This window comes from Gracilinanus agilis, chromosome 6 (assembly GCF_016433145.1).
Source record: "Gracilinanus agilis isolate LMUSP501 chromosome 6, AgileGrace, whole genome shotgun sequence".
Lineage (NCBI taxonomy): Eukaryota > Metazoa > Chordata > Mammalia > Didelphimorphia > Didelphidae > Gracilinanus > Gracilinanus agilis.
The window spans coordinates 151,406,880-151,429,208 of record NC_058135.1 but is presented as its reverse complement, the minus strand read 5'-3'; the positions used below and the strand labels follow the sequence as shown (position 1 = coordinate 151,429,208).

Here is a 22,329-nt window from a genome sequence, read left to right as displayed (position 1 = left end):
TACTACCCTGATGAATATTTACCTCCCTAACATCTCTGATGAATATTTACCTCCTTGGGAATGTTTACCATCTTGATAAACGTTTACCTCCTTAACAAATGTTTACCCCTTTAATGAACGTTTGGCCAGGTGCTTCCTGACTCCTGACCCTGAAACCCCACCTTGCCAGATGCTTCCTGACCACCTGTCCCTGACACCACCTTGATAATTATGTATGCACCAACCCCCTTCCCCAAACATTTCTATATAAACCCCTGACTGAAGAAGCCTGGGGTCAGACTGGCAAATCTTCCTCTCTGCCACTGACCCTAGCTTCTCTGCTAGCAAATATATGAGCCTCTACTTGCACATTTCAGTGTCAGTGTGATTTTTCCTACCATGACCAAATCTTGGTATTAAAATTTGGGTACAACAATAGGTTAGGATTTCTGTTGCTAAAAGGAGGAACTCACATATGAAATTTTAAAAATTAAGATAAACAATTCCAAATATGTAAGTTATTGTTGTTTTAATAATCAAAGTTATTATATACTAGTTTCTTAAGGAAAGACTCATTGCAAACCATCCTTAATTTTTTATGTTAAACATCAAAAAAGTCAACCATCCTATCCCACGAGAAACTCTTAATCCCATTAAAGAACTTGATATGGATCATTGAATTATGATAAAGTTTAATTCTTATATTTTACCCATATATCTTTATTGAATACACCAACAATAATATAGGCTACTATGTCTAGAAAATACCAAAATGACATTTTCTGTTGCATACTGAAAGACTTATGTCCAAATCCTGCCTCTGACTATGTGACCTTTGTATGAATAAATTTAATAAGTAACTTTTAATCACTTATAAGGATCCCTCTATTATAATTTGATAATCTATAACTATGAGATTTAAATTAGATATAGTTGGAATAGGAATAATATTAAAAGCCTCTTCAATGATGAAAATGCCTGTATATTTCCCCTTTCCATGCCACACTCTGGAGGTTGAAACATGGGGAAACAGTCATGATATGGGAAAACCAGGCTTCTACTCATGCCATTTTATGACTGTATCACCAGAGAGAGGGAAGGAGAAAAGGGTGGATGCTCTGGTATTAAACTCCTATTACTGGCATTTATTCATGAAATACATTTCATAAACCCTTTTCAGTATGCCTGTTCTGAAGAAACATCAGATCACATGCTCAGATCACATCTGGCCCTGTTTATAACCTCTGCTGAATCATTGCATATGCTTATAAAATCTAGAGGACCTAGTACTAAGTGCCAGAAAAGAGTACTTTGTAAGCTTGGAGCCATGTGCCCTCTATCCCAGGAATAGAGAAGTACTTCAACAGAAAAATATAGATAATTGAGAGAAAAAAACTTGAAAGATGAGAAAAAGATAAAAAACAAACAAACAAAAAAACCTGACCTCATAAAGTTAATGTAGTGATAGGAAAGACTGACATAAGAGATCTCAAAAGAGGACAACCATGCCAAAAAGAAAACATGTTAAGCCTCAAAGGAGAATGTGAATGTCAGACCCCAAAAGAATAGCTGAAAGAACATGAAAAAAAAATTTTTTAAACCAAATGATAAGAGAATCAACAGACAAACTCAACAGATGAGAAAAATTCACTGAAGAAATCCATTCCCTTAAAAATAGAAAGAAGGAAAATGACTACTTGAACACATGGGTTAATGCAGACATGATTTGGGAAGTAAACTCTAAATGACGACCCTAGTACAACTATCAATAATATGGAAATAAATCTTGATCAATGATACATGAAGAAACCAGTGGAAATTCACATAGGCTACAGTGGAATGTGGGGGTGGGGGGAGAGTAAGAACATGAATTATGTAACAATGGAAAATTTTTTTTCTAAAAAAAAATAGAATAGGACAAAAGGAAAGGGAGGCAGCAAAATACATTGAAGAAACAATTCTCTAAGATATAAAATGGACCAAATGGAAATGGAGGCAAAAAAAAAAACAAAAAAAAACAAATAAAGAAACAAACAACCCCGGAGAAATCAACTCTTTCTATTTTTTTTTAATAGGCCTCTAAAAAGTAGATTGATCAAATGGAAAAAGTATCACAAAATTCAAAGAAGAAGATAAATGAAACTATAAGACATTAAGAAAGAATAATTCAAAATCAAAAGAATGAAAAAATACAAGAAAATTTAAAATACCTCACTGGATTAATAATTGACTTAGAAATAGATGCAGGAGTGATAATCTAATAATCATCAGAATACCTAAAAACCATGATCATAAAAAGAACCTAGGCACCATACTACAACAAATGATCAGATAAAACTGCCCTGATAACTTTGAAAAGGAGATGATAATGGAAATTGAGAAAATTCATTGATCACCTCCAGGAAGAGACTTCAAAATAAAATCCACCAGGATTATTATACCCAAATTCTAGAATTCCCAGGCCAAGAAAAAAGCACTTCAAGCAGCCAGAAGGAAACAATTCAAATATTGAGAGTCAGGATTACATAGAATTTGAAACTTTCTACATCAAAGGACTGGAAGGCATGGAATATAATATTTTGAAAAGCAAAAGATTTAGGAGGAAATCTAGAATTACATACCCAGCAAACTGAGCAAAATCCTCTTGGTTGGGGGCATATGAGGAGGATGTTGGAAAGATGGATGTTTAAAGAAATAGAGAAATTTCAGACTTTCCTGACCAAAAGACCAGAAGCAAAAAAAAAAAATTGATGAACAAATTCATCACCCAAAAGAAGCACAAAAATGTAAAGTATAACATGAAAACATAAGGGTTTCAATAAAGTTTAATTGAGTATATTTATACATAGAAAAGTGATAATTGAAATAATTAATATATCTATGATACTTGGGAAAGGTAAGGTACTTAAAGTATGCCAGATATGTAAAGTACCTAAGACATAAGAAATTTGTCACTATTTTAGCAATGAAAAGAAGGAATATGCTGAAAAGAAGGAAGGACATAAATGAGATAGGCTAACATCCAAAAATAAAGGGTGGGGGATATAAAAGAGAAACACATCGGAAGAAGAGAAACAGAGAGAGAGAAGGGGGGTAAACTAATTCCCATTAAGAGTTTTATAAGAGGCAAATATAGGGGAAGAGAAGAAGGTGTAGCTGCTTGTACTTAAACTTTACTCTCTTTGGAACTAGTTCAAAATGGTATTAATAGCCACACAGAGACAAGAAGCTATAGAAACTTACCTTCCCCAATCATTATCTCAGACAAAGCCAAAATATAAAAACTGATCTAATCAAAAGAGATAAGGAAGAAAATTACAACATGATAAAAGGCAAGATGGACAATAAAATGTCAATGCTAAATATATATGCAATAAATGTCATAACATTGAGATTCCTAAAGGAAGAGTTACATAACTTATAGGAAGAAAGATACCATAAAATGTTAGTAGTTGTATTATTAGGATTTTCCACCCCAGAACTCTATTTCCCAGATTCCCATGTTCCTTCTCACATTACATACTAACCTAGGGAGGATATATTTTGAGTGTAGCTCTGCCCTCTTACTCTTTTTTCCCCCAGAATGAGGCTGTGGAGCCTGGGGGGAAAGCTTGGCAAGAAAAATTAACTCATGAGGTTTTACTCAGGTTTTTTATACTTTTGTTCTTTTATTTCTTCTACTTCAAGTGATTATTAATAAACATTATTAACTATAATACTTGGAGTTATTGGATATTAATTTTAATCTTACAAAGTAGAGAACTTCCACTTAATTATCTAAGAAATAGAAAAATCTGACAAAAAATAAACAAGAAAGAAATTCAGGAGGTAAATAGAACTTTTGAAAAGTTGTATATGATAGACTTCTGGAGAAAACTGCAGGGGAATTAGAAAGGATTTCATGTGTGGTTTTTTTTTTCCAGTAGTAAATAACACCTTCAAAAAATTGATCACAAAACTGGGCATCCAAATGTAGAAATGTAGAAGTATTAAATGCATTATTTTCAGTTCACAATGCAAACAAATAAATAAACTTAATGAAGGCATAAAGAAAAAAAGACAAAAAAATTTAGAAATCAATGAATTAGGCATACAACTAACAAAAAAACTATAAAAAGAACAAATTAAAAATTCCCAACTAAACATCAGTTTGGAAATATTGAAAATCAAGGGAGTGATTATTGTAATAGAAAGTAAGAAAACCATTGGACTTATAAATGTGACAAGTTGCTTTAATGAAAAAAAAACAACAAACCATTGGTTAATGATTAAAAAAGAAGTGAACCACATTACCAGTATCAAAAATTAAAGAGGCAAAATTACAATCAATAAAGAAAAATTAAAGCAATTATATGAAGTCATTTTGCCCAACTATGTGCCAATAAATCTAAAAATCAAAGTGAAATACATTAATACTTCCAAAAATAGAAATTACCCAGATTAACAAAAGAGAAAATAGAATAAACAATACAATTTCAGAAACAATAAATTAAAGAAACCAACAAAGAACTCTCTAAGAAAAAAGCCTCAGCCATATGGAATCACAAGTGAATACTACCAAACATTCAAAAAACAACTAACTCTAATATTACACAAAATATTTAGAGACAGGGGAAGAAATAATCCTTTCGAATTCTTTTTATCACCTAAATATGCAATTGATATCTAAACAAGGAAGGGCTTAAACAGAGAAAGAAAACTGGAGACCAATCTCCCTAATGAACATTGTTGAAAAAAACTGAATAAAATACTAGCAAGATAACAATATTATATTATAAGAATCATACACCACAATCAGGTGAGTTTTATCTTAGGAATGCAGAGACAGTACAATATTAGGAAAATCATCATCAGAATTGATCACATTAATAACAAAACCAACAAAATCTACCTGATTATTTCAATTGATGCAGAAAATATATTAGATAAAATATAGCATCCATTAATTATAAAAAATATAGAAAACATTGGGGAAAAATGGAATCTTTCTTAAAGTGATAAATGGCATCTATCTAAAACCATCAGCAAGCATTTCCTTTATATCTTCAAACTAAAACTCTTCCCAATAAGATCATGGGTAAAGCAAGGATGTCCATTTTCACCACTATCATTTAACATTGTACTAGAAATTCTCATTATAGCAATAAAAAAAAGAATTAGAAATTGTAGGAATTTGAATAGACAAAGAACAAAATCAAAAAAGGAAAAATGATATAAGTTGGAGAGGATGTGGGAAAATTGGGAAACTTATACACTGGTGGTAAAACTGTGAACTGATACAAGCATTCCAGAAAGCAATATTGAACCAGGTTACAGGGCCCACAAAATTATGCATACCCTTTGACCCAGTTATACTGTTGATGTGGAATCTAGAGACCCCAAACTTGTGGCCTAGTGAGATCTGATGAACCCCAAGTTTTAGAAATAGCTTGTAGGTTGGAGATCCCCAAAGCTCGTGCTTATTCCCAGTTCCAGGTTCCCCCTGAGAATCCACCCTGAAGGGAACCACAGGCTAGCAGTTGCAGACTGAATAATGGACCCTAGGGTAAATGCTAAATACCCTTTAGTCTTAGGTAGCCTTCCTCATTGTATCAAAATTCAGAAAAACCTGGAAAAATTTATATGAACTGATTCAAAGTGAAATGAGCATAACCAGGAGAATCTTTTCTGTTTTTTCTGCTAGTCCTACTAATGAAATATTTCTTGCTTAATAAGAACAGCTAATATTTATATTTATTCATATAATTTTGAAGTGGTTTTTATACGTAGTCTCAGATGATCATGCTCTGACATTTGAGTTCTTCATAACCTGGCCCCTCCCCAGCTTTCCAGACTCCATTCCATGTTCTCTATGAAACAGTTGTGCTGGTTTACTTTCTGTTCCTTGAATCTCTTTCATCTCTACTCTTAGAACTTTCCCCAATTCCACGTCTTTGCTTCCCTAGATTTCTCCAATATTCAGCTTAAATCCCACCTTTTACAGGTGGTTGCATTTGGTAACTGCTATTTATTTGTACCTAACCTATCTCCTTGTGACTAACTTAGGTCTATTCTTGAATTAACTATTTATACAAATGTTGTCTCCTCCATTATAATGTCAGTTGCTTGAGGGCAGGTAACAGTCTTTTCCTTTCTTTGAATCATAATCACTTAGAACAATGCCTTGGATACACCAAATACTTGAATATATTCATGCAGACTAAGACTCTATCTATGTGATCTTTGAGTAGTCATTTAACCTTTGTTTCAGTTTCATCATCTATAAAATAAGGATAATATTATTATCTACCTCTTACTGTGAAGATAGAGATTTTAAAAACTTTTTAAATTAATTAATTAAGAGTATTTTTCCATGGTTACATGATTCACATTCTTTCCCTCCCTTCTTCCCTCCCCTCCCTCCATGAGCTGTCCTGCAATTCCACTGGGTTATCTGTATATCATTGTTCAAAACTTATTTCCATATTATTAATATTTGCAAAAGATTGATCATTTAAAATCAAAATCCCCAATCATATGACTATTGAACTATATGAAGATAGACATATTTTAAAAGACTTAACACAGTCCCTGAAACATATTAGGCATTATAAGAATGTTAGCTATCATTATTAACTTCATAAATTCTTATGGACTGTTACCTATACTTTATAAATGAGAAAGCTGAAACTCATAGGTCATATAAATTTTCAAAGTTGAAGCTAATGGTAAGTGGTGTCATCTTGAAATCTGGAGAACCCAAGTTTGCCCTTGTCCCATGAGAGTTCATCTCAAGAGAAGTCACAGACTCCCTATTTCTGACTGTAAAAATAGACCTTAATAATGGATAATCCTAGCTTAGGTGAGGATAGCCAAACTAATCTAATGTTAAGTACCTTTTAGTCATAGAAGTTTCCTCCATTGTATCAGAGATCCATTCCCAAGAAGACCAATAAGTGTGCAGGAACCATCCTTTTAGCATACATTGTAGAGTAGATCACTCCCTGACACCTTAGCTTCTGGCTATGGCTTCTTTACCAAGCCTGTTTTATCTTGTCAGTGAAGCTTGGCCTTCTCATTTCCTTGTAACCATGGTAAAGTCAATCAATCTTACTTCTCTGTCCCTTAGTTCCTGAAAATATATAAGTGCCTCAATTTCTATAGTTCTTCAGAGAAAGCATCTAGCTCAGTGTCTTCTCCCAAAGATAGATTACCAGAGTCCCCAGGTTGTAGGTCCTGTGTAATCTTTGGTAATGGACACTGTGTAGCTGCCAATTCCTCTTTCTTTCCTGATTAAAGACTTGGTTTTTCTGACTACTTTAGTAGTTCTGTGGTTTTGGGGTTTGTTTTTTTTTTTTTAAGTTAACAGGGCCAAAGCTGTGATTTTAACCTTCACATTCTGATGTTAAGAATCAAGAGCTTTCTATTTTTCTGATTCTCCCAGACATTTCAAAAATCATCATATTCAGATTTATATCTAAATAAGTATTTGACTAACAGAATATATAGGTAGAACTTTCACTCACTTTGGTCTGCTGACAATAACAGGTCTTATGTGAATCTAAGCAATAATCAGCTATTTTGTATATTCATTTTTTTCTGTCTTTGACTTAAAAACCATTATAATCTGTTCTGAAATTATTTTTGCTACTAAAATTTTGAGGAAAGAAATGTAAAAATAAAACGTATAATAACTTCGAAGTATTAAATCAAGGCACATGTTTTTTATTTTTATTTATTCATTTTCAGTAACCTGTATTCCTAAATTCATAAAAAGGGTTTCTTTTAATAAGCTAATTTTGTAAAATCAGAGATGTTGCTTGAATAATGACTATTATTTAATTCTATCTTTTCCTCATTTAAATAACACTTTAATGCCAGATTAAAATGTTTATATATAAAGTGTTTCCTCAGCAACAACACAGTCATTTTTAGGTTTATTCTGAAATGTGTCCATAAAACAGTTTTGTTTTTCTCTTTTATATCTTTACTGCCTAACACATTTCCTTGTATACAATAGACTTTTAATAAATTCTTGTTACACTGAAGTGTAACTTCAGTTTGAAATGATTAATAGTGCTATAGTAGCCATACTGATATATCTGATGTCCCAGACCTCAAAAAGATTGTTACTGGATTAAAACTGATTGTGTTAAGAAAAATTCAAAATGTCAAATAAAATTGAAAGCATCAAGTTTGACATGCATCATTAGTTCTGTATGTTGTTGTCTAATTCAATTAAACACTCAATGCATTCCTATGAGCACTCTGCTAAGGAATGAATATATACAGATGTATAATATTCCTGGTGTTGTCAGGAATCAGTTTTGGCAATCAGGGATTTTCATTATGTTTGTACTTTTGTAAAATTCTTCCAACTTCTGTTTTCTATTTTACATTCTTTTCTGACTCCTTACTGAGTATAATACAGTAGTTATTTCTTTTGAGAATGATTTGTGTTATGTGAGATGGGAGGTCTCTTCAAATTCTCAAATTCTTTGAGTAGCATAAGCCAATTTAAATAATAAATCTACAAATCCTAATGCTTCCTTCCACTGTTAAGAGAAAATAAAGAGTACAAAACAAAAGTTGATAAACCTAGGATCTTTGGGATTGTATTTTCAGAAAAAAACTATCACTTATACAATTTTTGTTAATGATATTTCCATTTTCCTAACCATCAATTGAAATTACATACATTATATGTGTTAGATATTATACAAGTATATATTAGATATATTTGATATATTCCAGTCATAGGTCTAATTCTAGTACCTTAGTAAGACTCATGGACATACATTTTCCTCTTCTAAGATCCTTACTATTTTTTGTTTTTAAATCCTGATTGATGCATTTGTATAAATATCAGAGGCCATAGGTTTTATTATTGACTCTGATTTTTCTCTACTGTAAACATTTGGCTATTTCCATTATTATTCTTATTTATGAATTTTAGCTGTTTTTGTAATGTAAACTATGGGGCATGAACACAACAGTTTTCTTCTATTTCCTTTAATGAATGTTCAATTAATTAATTAATTAATTTTCTTTTTATTCAGTGCACAAAGAAGAATATTTCAGTATAATTTAAATGTGGGAGAATTTATTAGAGCTTATAAAACGTAGGATGGGCTGCCTCGGGATGTGCTGTAATTTATTGGAGATTTTCATTTAAAAAATTGGATAATAGTTTTTCAGTTGTGTTTTAGAAGGCATTCCTTTCAGGGTGGGGCTATTGCCATAGTCTATTGTGACAAGAGAAACTAAGGAATAAGTTGTGTGAGAGGAGAAAAGGGGCAGAAATAAAATATATTGTAGAATTTAGACTAATAAGATATAGCAAGTGTTCTAGGGGAGTTTAAGGGTGGAATAGATTCAACTTTTGGAATTCTTCATTAGGGAAATACATGAGATTAAAGATTTTCCATTTTAAACTTTTTTATTGTGCTTTATTGAGTTTATTAATTCAAATTTGATATTTCTATTATACAAAATTCAATAAAAAGAAGTAGAAATGAAATAAGTAAAAAATGGAAGTATATACAACCAAGAAAAACAAATTTAACATTATTAATTATTATCTTTAGGTGAATGAGTAGAGGCAGAAAAAAGTAGTGAAAGGATATTATTAAAAATATGTGGGGGGGGCAGCTGGGTAGCTCAGTGGATTGAGAGTCAGGCCTAGAGACAGGAGGTCCTAGGTTCAAATCTGACCTCAGACACTTCCCAGCTGTGTGACCCCGGGCAAGTCACTTGACCCCCATTGCCTATCCTTACCACTCTTCTGCCTTGGAGCCAATACACAGTATTGACTTCAAGACAGAAGGTAAGGGTTTAAAAAAAAATATGTGGGGGAGGGGCAGCTGGGGAGTTCAGTGCATTGAGAGTCAGGCCTAGAGAAGGGAGGTCCTAGGTTCAAATCCTGGCCTCAGACACTTCCCAGCTGTGTGACCCTGGGCAAGTCACTTGACCCCATTGCCCACCCTCACCACTCTTCCACCTATGAGCCAATTCACAGAAATTAAGGGTTAAAAAAATATGGGGGGAACAAGGTTGTTCAGTAATGGAGAGCCCAACCCAAAAACAGGAGTTCCTGGGTTCCAAGCTCGCCTCAGCCACTTTCTAAGTATGTGATTTTGAGGAAGCTACTTAAACACAATTGTCTAACCCTTACCACTCTTCTGCCTTAAAAATGACACTTAGTGACTCTAAGTGACACTTAGTGATTCTAAGACAGAAGGAAAGAGTTTTTTTTTTAAATTAAAGAATAAGAATTTTTTTCCTCATTATATGTGATTGCTTTTAACTGTGTTATAGTAAATAAATACATGAGTAAATAAAAAGTTGAAAAAATCTTGAATGGCCTCCTTATCAGAAATAATTTATTTGAATATTTTTGGATAAATCCAATGTATTTAATGAATATGGAAGAAAAATAATTCCAAATTAGAATGTCATAGGAAATTTGTTAAGGTTGATACTGAAGAGTAGAAAACTAAAACTATTATAACATGCACTGGAAATAAGGATGGCAAAAGTGTGTTTATATAAAAGTAATTAACTAATTTTTGCTCTAACATTTTAGTTATTCCATAATTTCATGAAAAAACAGTTTAAACACTAAAAATTAGTAAATATAGATTTCCAAGTAGCACTATACCTAGCAATATGTTCTGTGTAATTTCTTCAAAGAGGAAAAATCATTACATTATATCATTATTGAGTATTTTATAAAGTTATCTAATTCTTAGTCTCTGGATATGATTCAAATACTGCATGTAGACTCATTATTATATTATTCTTAGTGTCTCTAAAAGAAATACCAAAAAAATATTCAAGTCAGTTTCATACCAAAGGGCTTTATAACATATTAAATGCTAAGGGTTTATTTATTTCTTTTTAGTTTATGTAGTATATTGTTACTACCTGAATAGCTTATCATTTTCTTTAAAGATTTTTCCTAGTCTCAGGTCTCTAATTCTGTTTAGGAAGTCTTTCTCACTCAATAGATAGATAGATAGATTTATATATACTTTTTTATATAGAGAGATGTATATATATATATATATATATATATATATACACACACATCTACATATGCATATATTTTATTTAATCCTTATTCTTATCTTTATTTGTATCATAAATGTTTAGCATTGTGTTAGGCATATAGCAAGTATTAAAATGAATGTTTTCCCAATCTAGTTAATATTTTTCATTGAAGGGGTAGGAAGGGCATATCATAGATTCAACCATATCCTTTATACCACTTTTCTTTAATCTATGTTTATTGCAAAATATTCATGCTTATTGTTCACCCTTCTGTTATCTTTTGTGTTATCCTTCATTGTAACTCTTCCAATTGTGGTGCTGCTTGATTTCCTATCCTTAAAACACATCTAGACAAATAACAGGGTTAAATAGATAAAGTTCTATTTAAAAAATCTTGAAGTTAAGATACTTTTTAAAATGTCAGTTTTCAAAGCAATCTAGCTCATTCTCCTTCAACGCTGGGCCTAACTCATTGTGTGTTTTTTATAACCATCATATAAAGTTCTAGAGGTCGCTTACTAATTGCTTATCAAAATTGGATAACAGGAATTCTTTATTCATTTAACACCCCATCCCATTTCAATAGTCATGCTAAACTTTTAAAAGTGGTCATAAATTCTATTTAGAGGTCCTACAACATTCTTGGACAATCAGCAAAGTATTATTTATAAAGAATAACATTTAAGGAACTTACCATTTATAGGGAAGGCCTCTTCTAATTGGAATTAGCAATTGACTCTGTGACAGTGGAGTATGACCTTTGACTCTTTTTTTAATGTTTCACTTGACATTAAAAGTCAGCTGGTCATCAAACAAAGTAATGTCTACTGTTATATTTTCAGTCTATATTGCATGTTTTTAACATATATGTAAAAAGCTCTTTAATGGAAATGTATGTTATGCTTAGGATCATAGAAATAGTCTGTGTCAGAGGTAGGATATCAATCCAAAAGGAATTTGGGAGCTTGTTCAGAAGTCACCATTGTACCAAAATATAATGCATCACTTTTTAAGTACTCTAATAAGTAAGTGGACAAAGTCTATATCAAAGCTTCATACAGTCATTTGAAATATTAGATTTGGAATGTGTAAATTCCAAGTTAAATGGGAAAGTCAAAAACCTTATGAACCTCAGTTTACCTACTTATAAAATGGAGATAAAAATTTCTATAGTATTCCTAATAAAATATTCCTATTAGGGTCAATGTGATAATCAGATTATTTAATATAGCTAAATCACTTGGTAAATTTGAAAGCATTATATACAATCTGGTCATTATTTTTAATTTTCTATTCTCAGCAGGAGTTGAGTTGGGAATATTGCTCTATCCTTTTTTGAGGGTATCATGTCAAGCAAGAAATGAATGTCATGGGAAAATTGCCACTTCTAAAAGATATCCAAATTAGAAATCCAAATTATATATTAATATACTGCTAATAGATGCCAAGTAGGAAGAATATCCACTGTTCAATAAATAATGGCTATAGTTATGTTCTGCTTTGAATGGAAAATATGAAAGACCAAATAAAAATTTTTTAACTTTAAGCTATTCAATACTTATATGCATTCAACTGATCAACTGTCATCAAATTTAATAGTATCATGGCATTAGTTTAATCAAATTATTTATCCATTTGAGGCCTCAATTTCACTGAATTTGGAATCAGAAGTACTGGATAAAATCTCAGCTCTGTCACTTAATTGGCTAAGAAACTTCCTTTAATTGGGCATCAATTCGATTATGTAGAAACTAACCTGTCTTTCCAAACAAGCCTAGGGAATGCATAAATAGTGGAGAAAATGTTGGCACAATGATGCTGCATTATGACAAAATAAAGAGTCTGGTCTAGATGGGCACAGAGTTACTTTTCATTAAAAAATTCTATAATCCATTTCTAAATAGAGAATAAAAAGATAGTTCTGATATAGGAACATCAACTAAACAATGATATAAAACTTCTTATAACTGCCAAATGTTACAGCTATGCTTGCTTCAATGTTTTCAAGGCTCTCTAATCTATAATGATAGCAGATACCAATTAATTAATAATAATAAACCAAGATCTGTGGCTGAGTTCATTAATTTCCAATGCAATATTTTATTTTACCTGTGTATATAGACAGTGGTCATATAGAAAAGGCCTAGGGCTTTGTTTCTGGTTAATCTATATATTGATCACGGGTGGGGGAAATGGATGTGGGTATTCAATGAATAAAGAGATTAATATCTTTCTCTATGTTTTTTTGCCTTTTTCCATCTCCTCTATTTTTGCTGCAAAGGAGCATGATTTTCTGGGGCTATTCACTTAAATATTTCACATAATTCTTTGAGTTTATAACTTAGACAATTTGAGAGAGTTTCTGCATGAATTTTCAAATGTCCAAAGAGCCAAGTACTGCAAAAAGCCATGAATAAATGAATAAAGTGAGCCAAAAGAAAATGAGGGAGAAACATCAGATAAAAATTCTGAATGGAGAAATATATTAGATTTTAAAATTAAGAAGCTCTATTCTGTGGTTATTGAAAAAATAATATAGAGAAATCACCATGGGGGAAAATCTTTCTCCATTAGCAAAAGGCAGATAGGGTATCATTTGAATTTCTAATTTTTGTGGTCTATGGTTTTCAGTGTCAATGACTTTTGTGCCATGGGATTTGGCATCAGTAGTGAAGGCCATGTTTCCTGAAAGTGTATTTATATATAGAAAACACTAAATAATGTGACTAAGTAGAGAAAGGGACAGTGTTACTGCATGAAGATTATGTTCCCATTTTGCAAATGCCCCCTTAGAATTCTGAATCATGCATTAAAATATGAATGATGAAATGAAATCTTCATGTCACATTATGGCTGATAAAAGTATCAGCCCTTGATCTTTCCTTACTGAGAATGCATGGTGTCATCAACAGCAAAGTCTAAGGCTCAGCACCAAGTGTTTTATTTTGGGGCATAAGAGTATTGTGAGAAGAATTTGGACTGAGCTATTTGTAAGAATTATGGCTGGGAAGAAAAAGACTTTCTCCCCAGGTATTTGTATTTAGAGAAGCTTGTATTTTTAATAAGATAATACTTTCATATAAAGGCAAATATATTTATAAAGCAATAAAATAAAATAGTGAAAAGAAAGCATCTAGTATAAAAGGTTCAGTTATGCTATAGAATGGACCGTATTCTCCTTATTTCACTGTTCCTAAAATATACCTTTACCACATACATGCATATACACACTCATTATCTCATCTTTCTTTTGTCATAATTGATTTTTAAAGATCATGTACTATTATGATGTTTGCCAGTTCATGACAGTATCAGAAATGTACATTTTACTTGTTTCTTGTAATTGAACTAAGGAATGAAAACATCTCCTTTATTTCTTTTTCCCTAATAAAAAAAGTTTCTCATTAGAAAAAAAAGAGGCAGAACCAAGATGGCAGAACAGAAGCAACGAAAGGTCAAACCACCTTGAAACTTCTCTCCAATCAAGCACAAAATAATACTTCAAAACAAATACTGAAGAGATAGAACTAATAAGGAGATGGAATGAGGTAACATTCCTTCAGAAAGCACCTTGGAAGCTAGTCAGAAAGAGTCTATTTAACTGATGCGAAAGGGGAGCATGACCCTCAGCAAGGTAGCACCAAGGAGATTCAGTGCAATCCAACAAGTTCCACCACTTTACCCCCTACTGCTCCAGGTTCTAAACTTGGGCCCAGGCCAATTTTCAGACCATAAGATCTTCCCTAAGGCAGTAGTAGAACATCTCACCTCTTAAGTTCCAAGTTCTAGTCCAAGTCTGCAAAAAGACTTTCCCAAACTCTAACTCAAGGTGATCCACAGTGTGCCTGAGAAAGACAAACATAATGGGAAGACCCTGCTAAAGCCTCCTGCAAGAACCTATGCCCCAGTATGGGGTAGTATGTAGTGTGCCCTATTGGTGAAGGACCAGACTGAAACTTAGAGTTTCTTCCCAAGTCTACAGTGAGACTCCAAGCTTCAGTGAAAGGTAGTCTACCACATGACTAAGGGATGCAATATCAAGGGGAAGCCCAGAATTCTTGCCAAAACTGCAGTGAGGCTACCCAGCTCAGCACAAGGCAGTCTACCATGCACCTAACAAAGTGTAAGTTCAGAGTGAGGCCCAGAGCACCAACAAAAGGTAGCTCACAGTGCTCTGGGCCCTGCAAGCCATCATCTGTACTTAGTGGAGAATGAATAAGCAGTTGGAGGTGGTTTTCAGAGTTTCCAAGACACAAGTGATCATACCAACATGAAAGAACTGAAAATTGCATAAACCAGAGCTGAGGGAAGCAGGAAAATTAAAATTTAAGAGAATACACTCTCACTCTGAGAATAGAGCCCATCTTTAAGATGAAAATTAAAGTTGATAAAAAAAGCTAGGAAAATTAGCAAATATTTAAAAAATACAAATATTCAAAAATACAAATTAAAGAAAAGTTTTATGGAGATAAAGAAGATCAAGGTGCAGATTTAGAGCAAGTGAGAACAAAGCAGCTACATGCAAAACTTCAAAGAAAAATGGTAATTGGTCTTAGGCTCTGGAAAAACTCACAAAAAGTAATTAAAAAATCAAATAAGAAAGGTACAGGAAAAATGGAGGAGAAAAATGAAAGTGATGCAAGAATTAAATAATACCTTAAAAAGCAGATTTGACCAAATTGGAAAAGAGTCACAAAAATTCAGTGAAGAAAATAATTTTCTAAAAAAGTGGTATTGGCCACATGGAAAAAGAGGTTCAAAAGATCAAAGAAAATAATTGTTTAAACATTAGAACTGAGCAAGTATAAGTTACTCCTTAAACATTAGAACTGGGCACATAAAAGATCATGACTTCACAAGACATCAGGAAACAATAAAATTACATCACACAATGAAAAAAATAGAAGAAAATATGAAATATCTCATCAAAAAATTGACCTGGAAAATAGATGCAAGAGAAACAATTTCAAAATTATTGGACTTGGCAGTCATGATAAAAATAATATTAAAAGCCTAAGAATTACTAATAATTAAAGAAAACTGTCCTGATATTTTTGAACAAGAGATTAAAATAGAAACTGGAAGATAAACCTGCAAATGAAAACTCCCAGAAATATAATAGCCAGATTCAAGAGATTCTAGGCTATATATAAAATACTGCAAGCAGACAGAAAGAAAAAAATTAATCAAATACCTTGGAATGGCAAGCAGGGTTATATAAGATTTAGCAGCTTCTACATTAAAGGATTGGAAGTCATGAAATATGATATTCCAGAAAGTAAAGGAACTAGTTTCACAACTGAGAATCATCTACCTAGCAAAATTGATTATATTGTTTCAGGGTAAAAAATGATCATTTAGTAAAAAAAGAAAATTTCCAAGCATTCCTGATGAAAAGACCTGACAAATAAAAAATAAGATGTCCAAACCCAGATCCAAAAGAAGATTTAAAAAATAAGTAAAAAAGAGATAATTTAAGGGATTCACTAAGGTCAAACTCTTAAGTATTCCTAGTGTGGAAAGATGATATAGGTCATACTTATAATTTTTATCATTATCAGAACAGTTAGAAGAATACATAGAGAGAGGGTGTAAGAATAAGCTGATTAGGATAACATGATATTAAAAAAAATCAAGGAATGAAAAAGAGGATTGCACAGAAAAAAGAGGTAAGAGACGGGTGGAATGGGGTAAATTATCTCACCTAAAGAGGTGAAAAATATATTAAATTATAGAGGAGTATGGGGGTGGGGGTAATGGACAATGCTTAAACCTTGCTCTCATTGGAATTAGCAATCAATCAGGGCTATTTGCCCAATTATATAATAATAAATCTGACAGTCTAAATTAAATGGATGAATAATAACAAAAATATAAAATATCCAGAATAATATGAGGAAATAGAACATTTAAATAATCTAATCTCAGAAAAAGAAATTGGATAAGCCATCAAAGAATACCCCCCCAAATAATACAAAACCATAGAGATTCACAAGTGAATTGTATCAAACATATTAAGAATGGTTAATCCCAATAGTATATAAACTATTTAAGAAAAAAGGCAAAGAAATCCTACCAAATTCTTTAATGATACAAAGAAATCCAGGAAAGGCAAAAACTAGACAAAGAAAATTATACATCAATTTCCTTAATAGATATTGATGCAAATTTTTGAAGTAAAATACGAAAGAGGAGACTAAGGCAATATATCATAATGGTTATTCATCTGACCAAATGAGATTTATACCAGAAGGGCAGGACAGTTAACTAATAGGAGAATTATCAGCCTAATTGACCATATCAATAACAGAAAAAATATAAATCACAGTATGATTTGCATGGATGCAGAAAAAGCCATCAACAAAATAAAGCACCCATTCCTATTAAAAACATTAAAAAAGCATATCAAAAATGAGTCATTCCTTAAAATTATAGATAGTATATATTTACAACATCAATAAGAATCATCTGTAGAGGGGATAAGTGAGAAGCCTTCAAAATAATATCATGGATAAAATAATAATGTCCATTATCATCACTATTATTTAATGATGTACTACAAATTCTAGTTTTAGCAATAGGAAAAAAAAGAAATTGAAGGAATTAAAGTAGGCACTGAAGAAACTTAGATATAAATCTTTTCAGATGATATGATAGTATACTTTTAGACAATAAACTAAAAAACTAATTTAAATAATTAATAGCTTTAATAAAGTTGCAGGATACAAAAATAAAACCAAAAAAATTGTCAACATTTCTATATATTACAAAAAAAATCCAGCAGCAAGAGATAGAAAGAGGAATTCAATTTAAAATAACTCTAGATAATATAAAATACCTGGCAATCTACTTGCCAGGAAAAGTATAGTAATTATATGAAAAAAATTACAAAATACTTTTTACACAAATAAAGTCAGATCTAAACAAATGGGAAAATATTCATAGCTCACAGACAGACCAAGCTAATATAAAAGAAATGAAAATTATACTTAAATTAATTTACTTAAGTGCCATGCCAATAATACTACCAAATAATTGTATAGAAATAGTAAAATCATAAAATACATATGAAAGACCAAAAGATCAAGAATATGAAAGGAATATAATGAAAACAATGTGAAGAAAGATTGCTTAGTTAAACAAAATCTCAAACTGTATTATAAAGCAGTAATCGTGATAATAATCTAGTACTGGCTAAAAAATAGAATGGTGGATATGTGGAAGAGATTAGGTACACAATATAAAGAGTTAAATGACCTTAGCAATCTAGTGTGATAAACCCCTAAATCCCAGCTTTTGTGATAAGAATGCACTATTTGGCAAAAACTGCTTATAAAACTGGAAAATAGTATAGTGGAAGCTAGGTATAGACAAATATCTTATTCATATTAAGATAATATCAAAATGGGTATGTAATTAAAACATAATGAATGCTAACACAAGCAAGTTAGAGGCAAATTGATATTGTTACTTGTCATATCTATGGAGAAGGGAATAAGTTATGATCAAACAAGAGATAATGAACATTATGGGATGTAAAGTGAATAATCTTGATCATATTAAATTTAAAATATTTTGTGTAAATAAAACAAATATAACTAAGATTAGAAAGGGAAACACAAACTGGGAAACAGCAACAGTAATATTGCATGATGATCAAGTGTGAGACCTAACAACTCTCAGTAGTACTATGATCCAGGACAATTCTTTTTTTTTAAACATTTATTAATATTCATTTTTTACCTGTTTATATGCTTCATACCCTACTTTCCCCTTCACCCTCCACTGTCCCCCCACCCATGGCTGACGCACATTGATCCAGGACAATTCTGAAGAACTTATGCTATCCACTTCCAGAGAAAGAAATGTCAGAGTTGGAATACAAATCAAAGCATTTAATTTTTTTCACCTTAGTTTATTACTTCTTTTATTTTGTGGTTTGAGTTTTATATGAGAAATCTTTTATAACAATGATCAATATGGATATATGTTGTGCAAGATAATTCTTGTTTAACATAGATCAAATTCTTTACCATTTCAAGGAGGGAGGTGGTAAATGAGTGAAGGAGACAATTTGGATCTTATAATTTCATAAAATGCATGTGGAAAAATGATATTACATGTAATTGGTAGAATAAAATGTCTATAAAAATAATAAAGAACTTTACAAATATTTTAAAAATATCTTATCTTTGAGATAAGTCAGCAAAGTAGCTCTAACCCAGGAAAAGCTGCCTTTTGTCATCTCATTGTAAGAAAAAAGAGCATGAATAAAGGCAGTGTGATAAGAGACAAAAGAAAAAAATCCAGATTAACTGTTTAAAGAAGGTAAATCTTTTCTTATATAGCAAAAAAAATTGTCCATAGTCACAGAAAATCAAATAACACTTCAAATCCAGACACTAAGACATATATATCAGAAGATAGATAGATAGTAGATAGAGAAAGAAGAGAGAGAAGAGATAAAAGAGAGAGGAGAGAGAGAGGGAAAGTGGGAGAGAGGGAGAAGGGAGAGAGGGAGAAGGGAGACAGAGAGAGAGAGAGAGAGAGAGAGAGAGAGAGAGAGAGAGAGAGAGAGAGAGAGAGAGAGAGAGAGAGAGAGAGTTCTGCAATAGGTAAAGTTTTTCAATTCTAGTTATGGCAAACATTCTTTCATTTAACATTTCTTACCCTCTTTTCCTTTGCATGATGGTGCCCATAAGTTATCCAACTTGACCCTATGACAACTCACATAGTCTTCTCTCTTGCAAATATCATTGGGCTTCAAACTTTCTAATGACTCTAGAGTAAAATATACCTGATATCTAACAATTCCTCTTAGGTCCTAACTAGAGAACAGATATTAATTTAATAAGCTAATTTAAACTAAGAGACAATAGGAACTGATGGTGTTCTCCTATGTGAATTTTAAAAATTACTATTCATATTTATATTGCAATTTTGAGATTGCACAGCATTTTCCTTATATCAATCCTGTGAGGTTCAAGTAAGCAACTTGAGTATTACCTCTTTATCATGTGTTGGGAAATGGAAGTTCAGAGAGATTTTCCAATTTGCTCAATAACATCTTATCTAGTAAGTAGAAGTACAACTGAGTCACAAATTTAAATTCTAAGTTCAGAAGTCCTTTCAATACATCTTGCTATCTTAAAGCTAAATAAAAAACATGAATAAAGTAATATATTTACATGAGGAAGAGAGGCAGTCATTTAAAATAAATTTTTACCAGGAATATGACCATTGAGGGGGAAAGGAGGAAGCTACATGGAGGGAAAACATTGAGAATGGTCCTTTAGATGACACAGTTGAAGGTGAAGGTGATTTTCTGAATATATTTCTAGCTGTTGATCCAATAGGGATTGATGGAGAAGGCCCTGGTAAAGGGGTAAAGATTTAATGATAACAACCTCAGGGTCCCACCCAGTGGCAAGAGGTGTTTGCAACACACAAATGTGGGGCATCCAGAGGTAAGTAAAACAAAGTCAGCACAGAGATTAAATGTGGTAAAATAAAGCCTTTTTATTCTATACATTGAAGGGAAGTAAGGATGCCTTTCACATCACACAATAAAGATAATACTTCTGAGCTACAATTGAACAAGTATAGAAGAGGAGCTATTTCCTTGAGGGATCAAAAAAAGGAAAGAAAAGTTTAAGTAATGTTTTAAAATACTATTCTAAAGTTAATTTCAAAATAATTACTTCAGAGAAATGAATATAATGAAATTAATATACCAATTGAAAACAATATTTATTTTATTCCGTCAAAAAATCATCCAATGACTCAAGGACAAATTCAACAATTGGAATATATCTGAACTTTGTGTTTCTAGATTCTTTCATCTATTTACAATGTTGTTTTTATTTAAAATATTTTTTCTGATATTTTCTCTATCACTGAGAGTATATAAATATATTCCTCCTTATATTTCCCTTGTCCTGGACATTTTGGTTTCAGAATATTACCTATTTTCATTGTCAATGATTTACAGAGAATTTGCTCAGAAAAATGAAGAACCGACTAAGAAAGACTATAGAAAGAAACGTGGTTCTTTTGATTACATAATAATTGTTGGGAGACATGTTGGGAGTTTCGACAGGTAAAATAGAACACATGATATCACTCTTCCTTAATCTAACCAATTCAGTCTTTATATCATTTAGTGGCTGAATTATGGAAGTTATCTTCCTCCTAATTCTTTGTCCTGATTTAGATGAAGGTGAAAAAAACTCAGTATTCTTTTCAAAAAAATGATCAATATATTGAAGGGTTTCTCTCACACACAAGGAAAAGAGAAGAGTCTATGGCTGATCTTCATATAGCTAAAAGGAGAGAAATGTTCTTATTTAACCTACACTAAACAAATAACTCCCTTACAGTGAGAAAGGATATTTCTGTAATATGTTATAGCTGCTTTTGTTAAAACTAACTGCTTTCTAACCACATGTGCATAGAGAGGAAAGAAAGAAAGGAAAGGGATAATGCATGTGTTTCTGAGAAATCAATGAATGAACATTGTTAAGCTTAAGTACATAGTACATTTTGGGAATCAAATAGAAATAACGTGCACTTCTTCCCAATGCAGTTTGAAGATGCAGTATTTAATCTATGCTGCCAATGAAATTCAGTATTTTATGAATGTCAGATTATGTATATTTATGTGTTTAGTTGAGTCCAAACTGTCAAATTTAAATTAGTAGCATAGTAAAAATAAATGTAAATATTGATCCTCTGATAGGAGAATTTTCAGGGATCTAACAGAGTAAATTTGTATTTTTAACAGGTTTAATTATTTTGCTTTGAAAAGATTTATATTAAGCTCTTCTAAAGGCTCTATTCCCAAACTTATTTCAAATGGATTGCTTTTATTATGGACGATCATTGATAAGAATGCAAAATAACTACATATGTTTATGGTTGGCAAAGGAACACTATCAGGTACATTCATCACCTTGTTGATTAGAGTTGCAAGGGACTTTACAGTTTTTCTATTATAATACTCTGATTTCCCAGTTCAGGAAACTGAGACTTTAGAGATATTAAGTTATTTGTCCAAGATCACACAGCTATCTGATCCAGGAATCAAATTCAAACCTTCACACTCCACACTTGGCACTCTATTACAACATAAAATCCACTTTACAAATGAGAAATGTTATATTCTGATCCTATAGATTGGTTTTATTAAATAGAATAGAGGGAATGAGAGATTTGCAATCTAGTGACTTTTATGAGGTCCCCCATTCACTTGCTTCACTTTCAGTGGGATTAAAAGGAATTGTGTTATGAATTTTGGATGAATTATATATATATATATAT

General features: G+C 31.8%; 1 protein-coding gene across 1 annotated transcript in view; it reads right to left on the bottom strand.

The window, feature by feature from the left end:
* The window catches only part of EPHA5 (EPH receptor A5), a 464,007-nt gene that overhangs the window by 63,945 nt on the left and 377,733 nt on the right, over positions 1-22,329 (bottom strand). Inside the window, exon 8 of the mRNA XM_044681722.1 lies at positions 159-176. Coding sequence (XP_044537657.1) covers positions 159-176 — 18 coding nt within the window. The remainder of the gene's footprint in view (positions 1-158; positions 177-22,329) is intronic.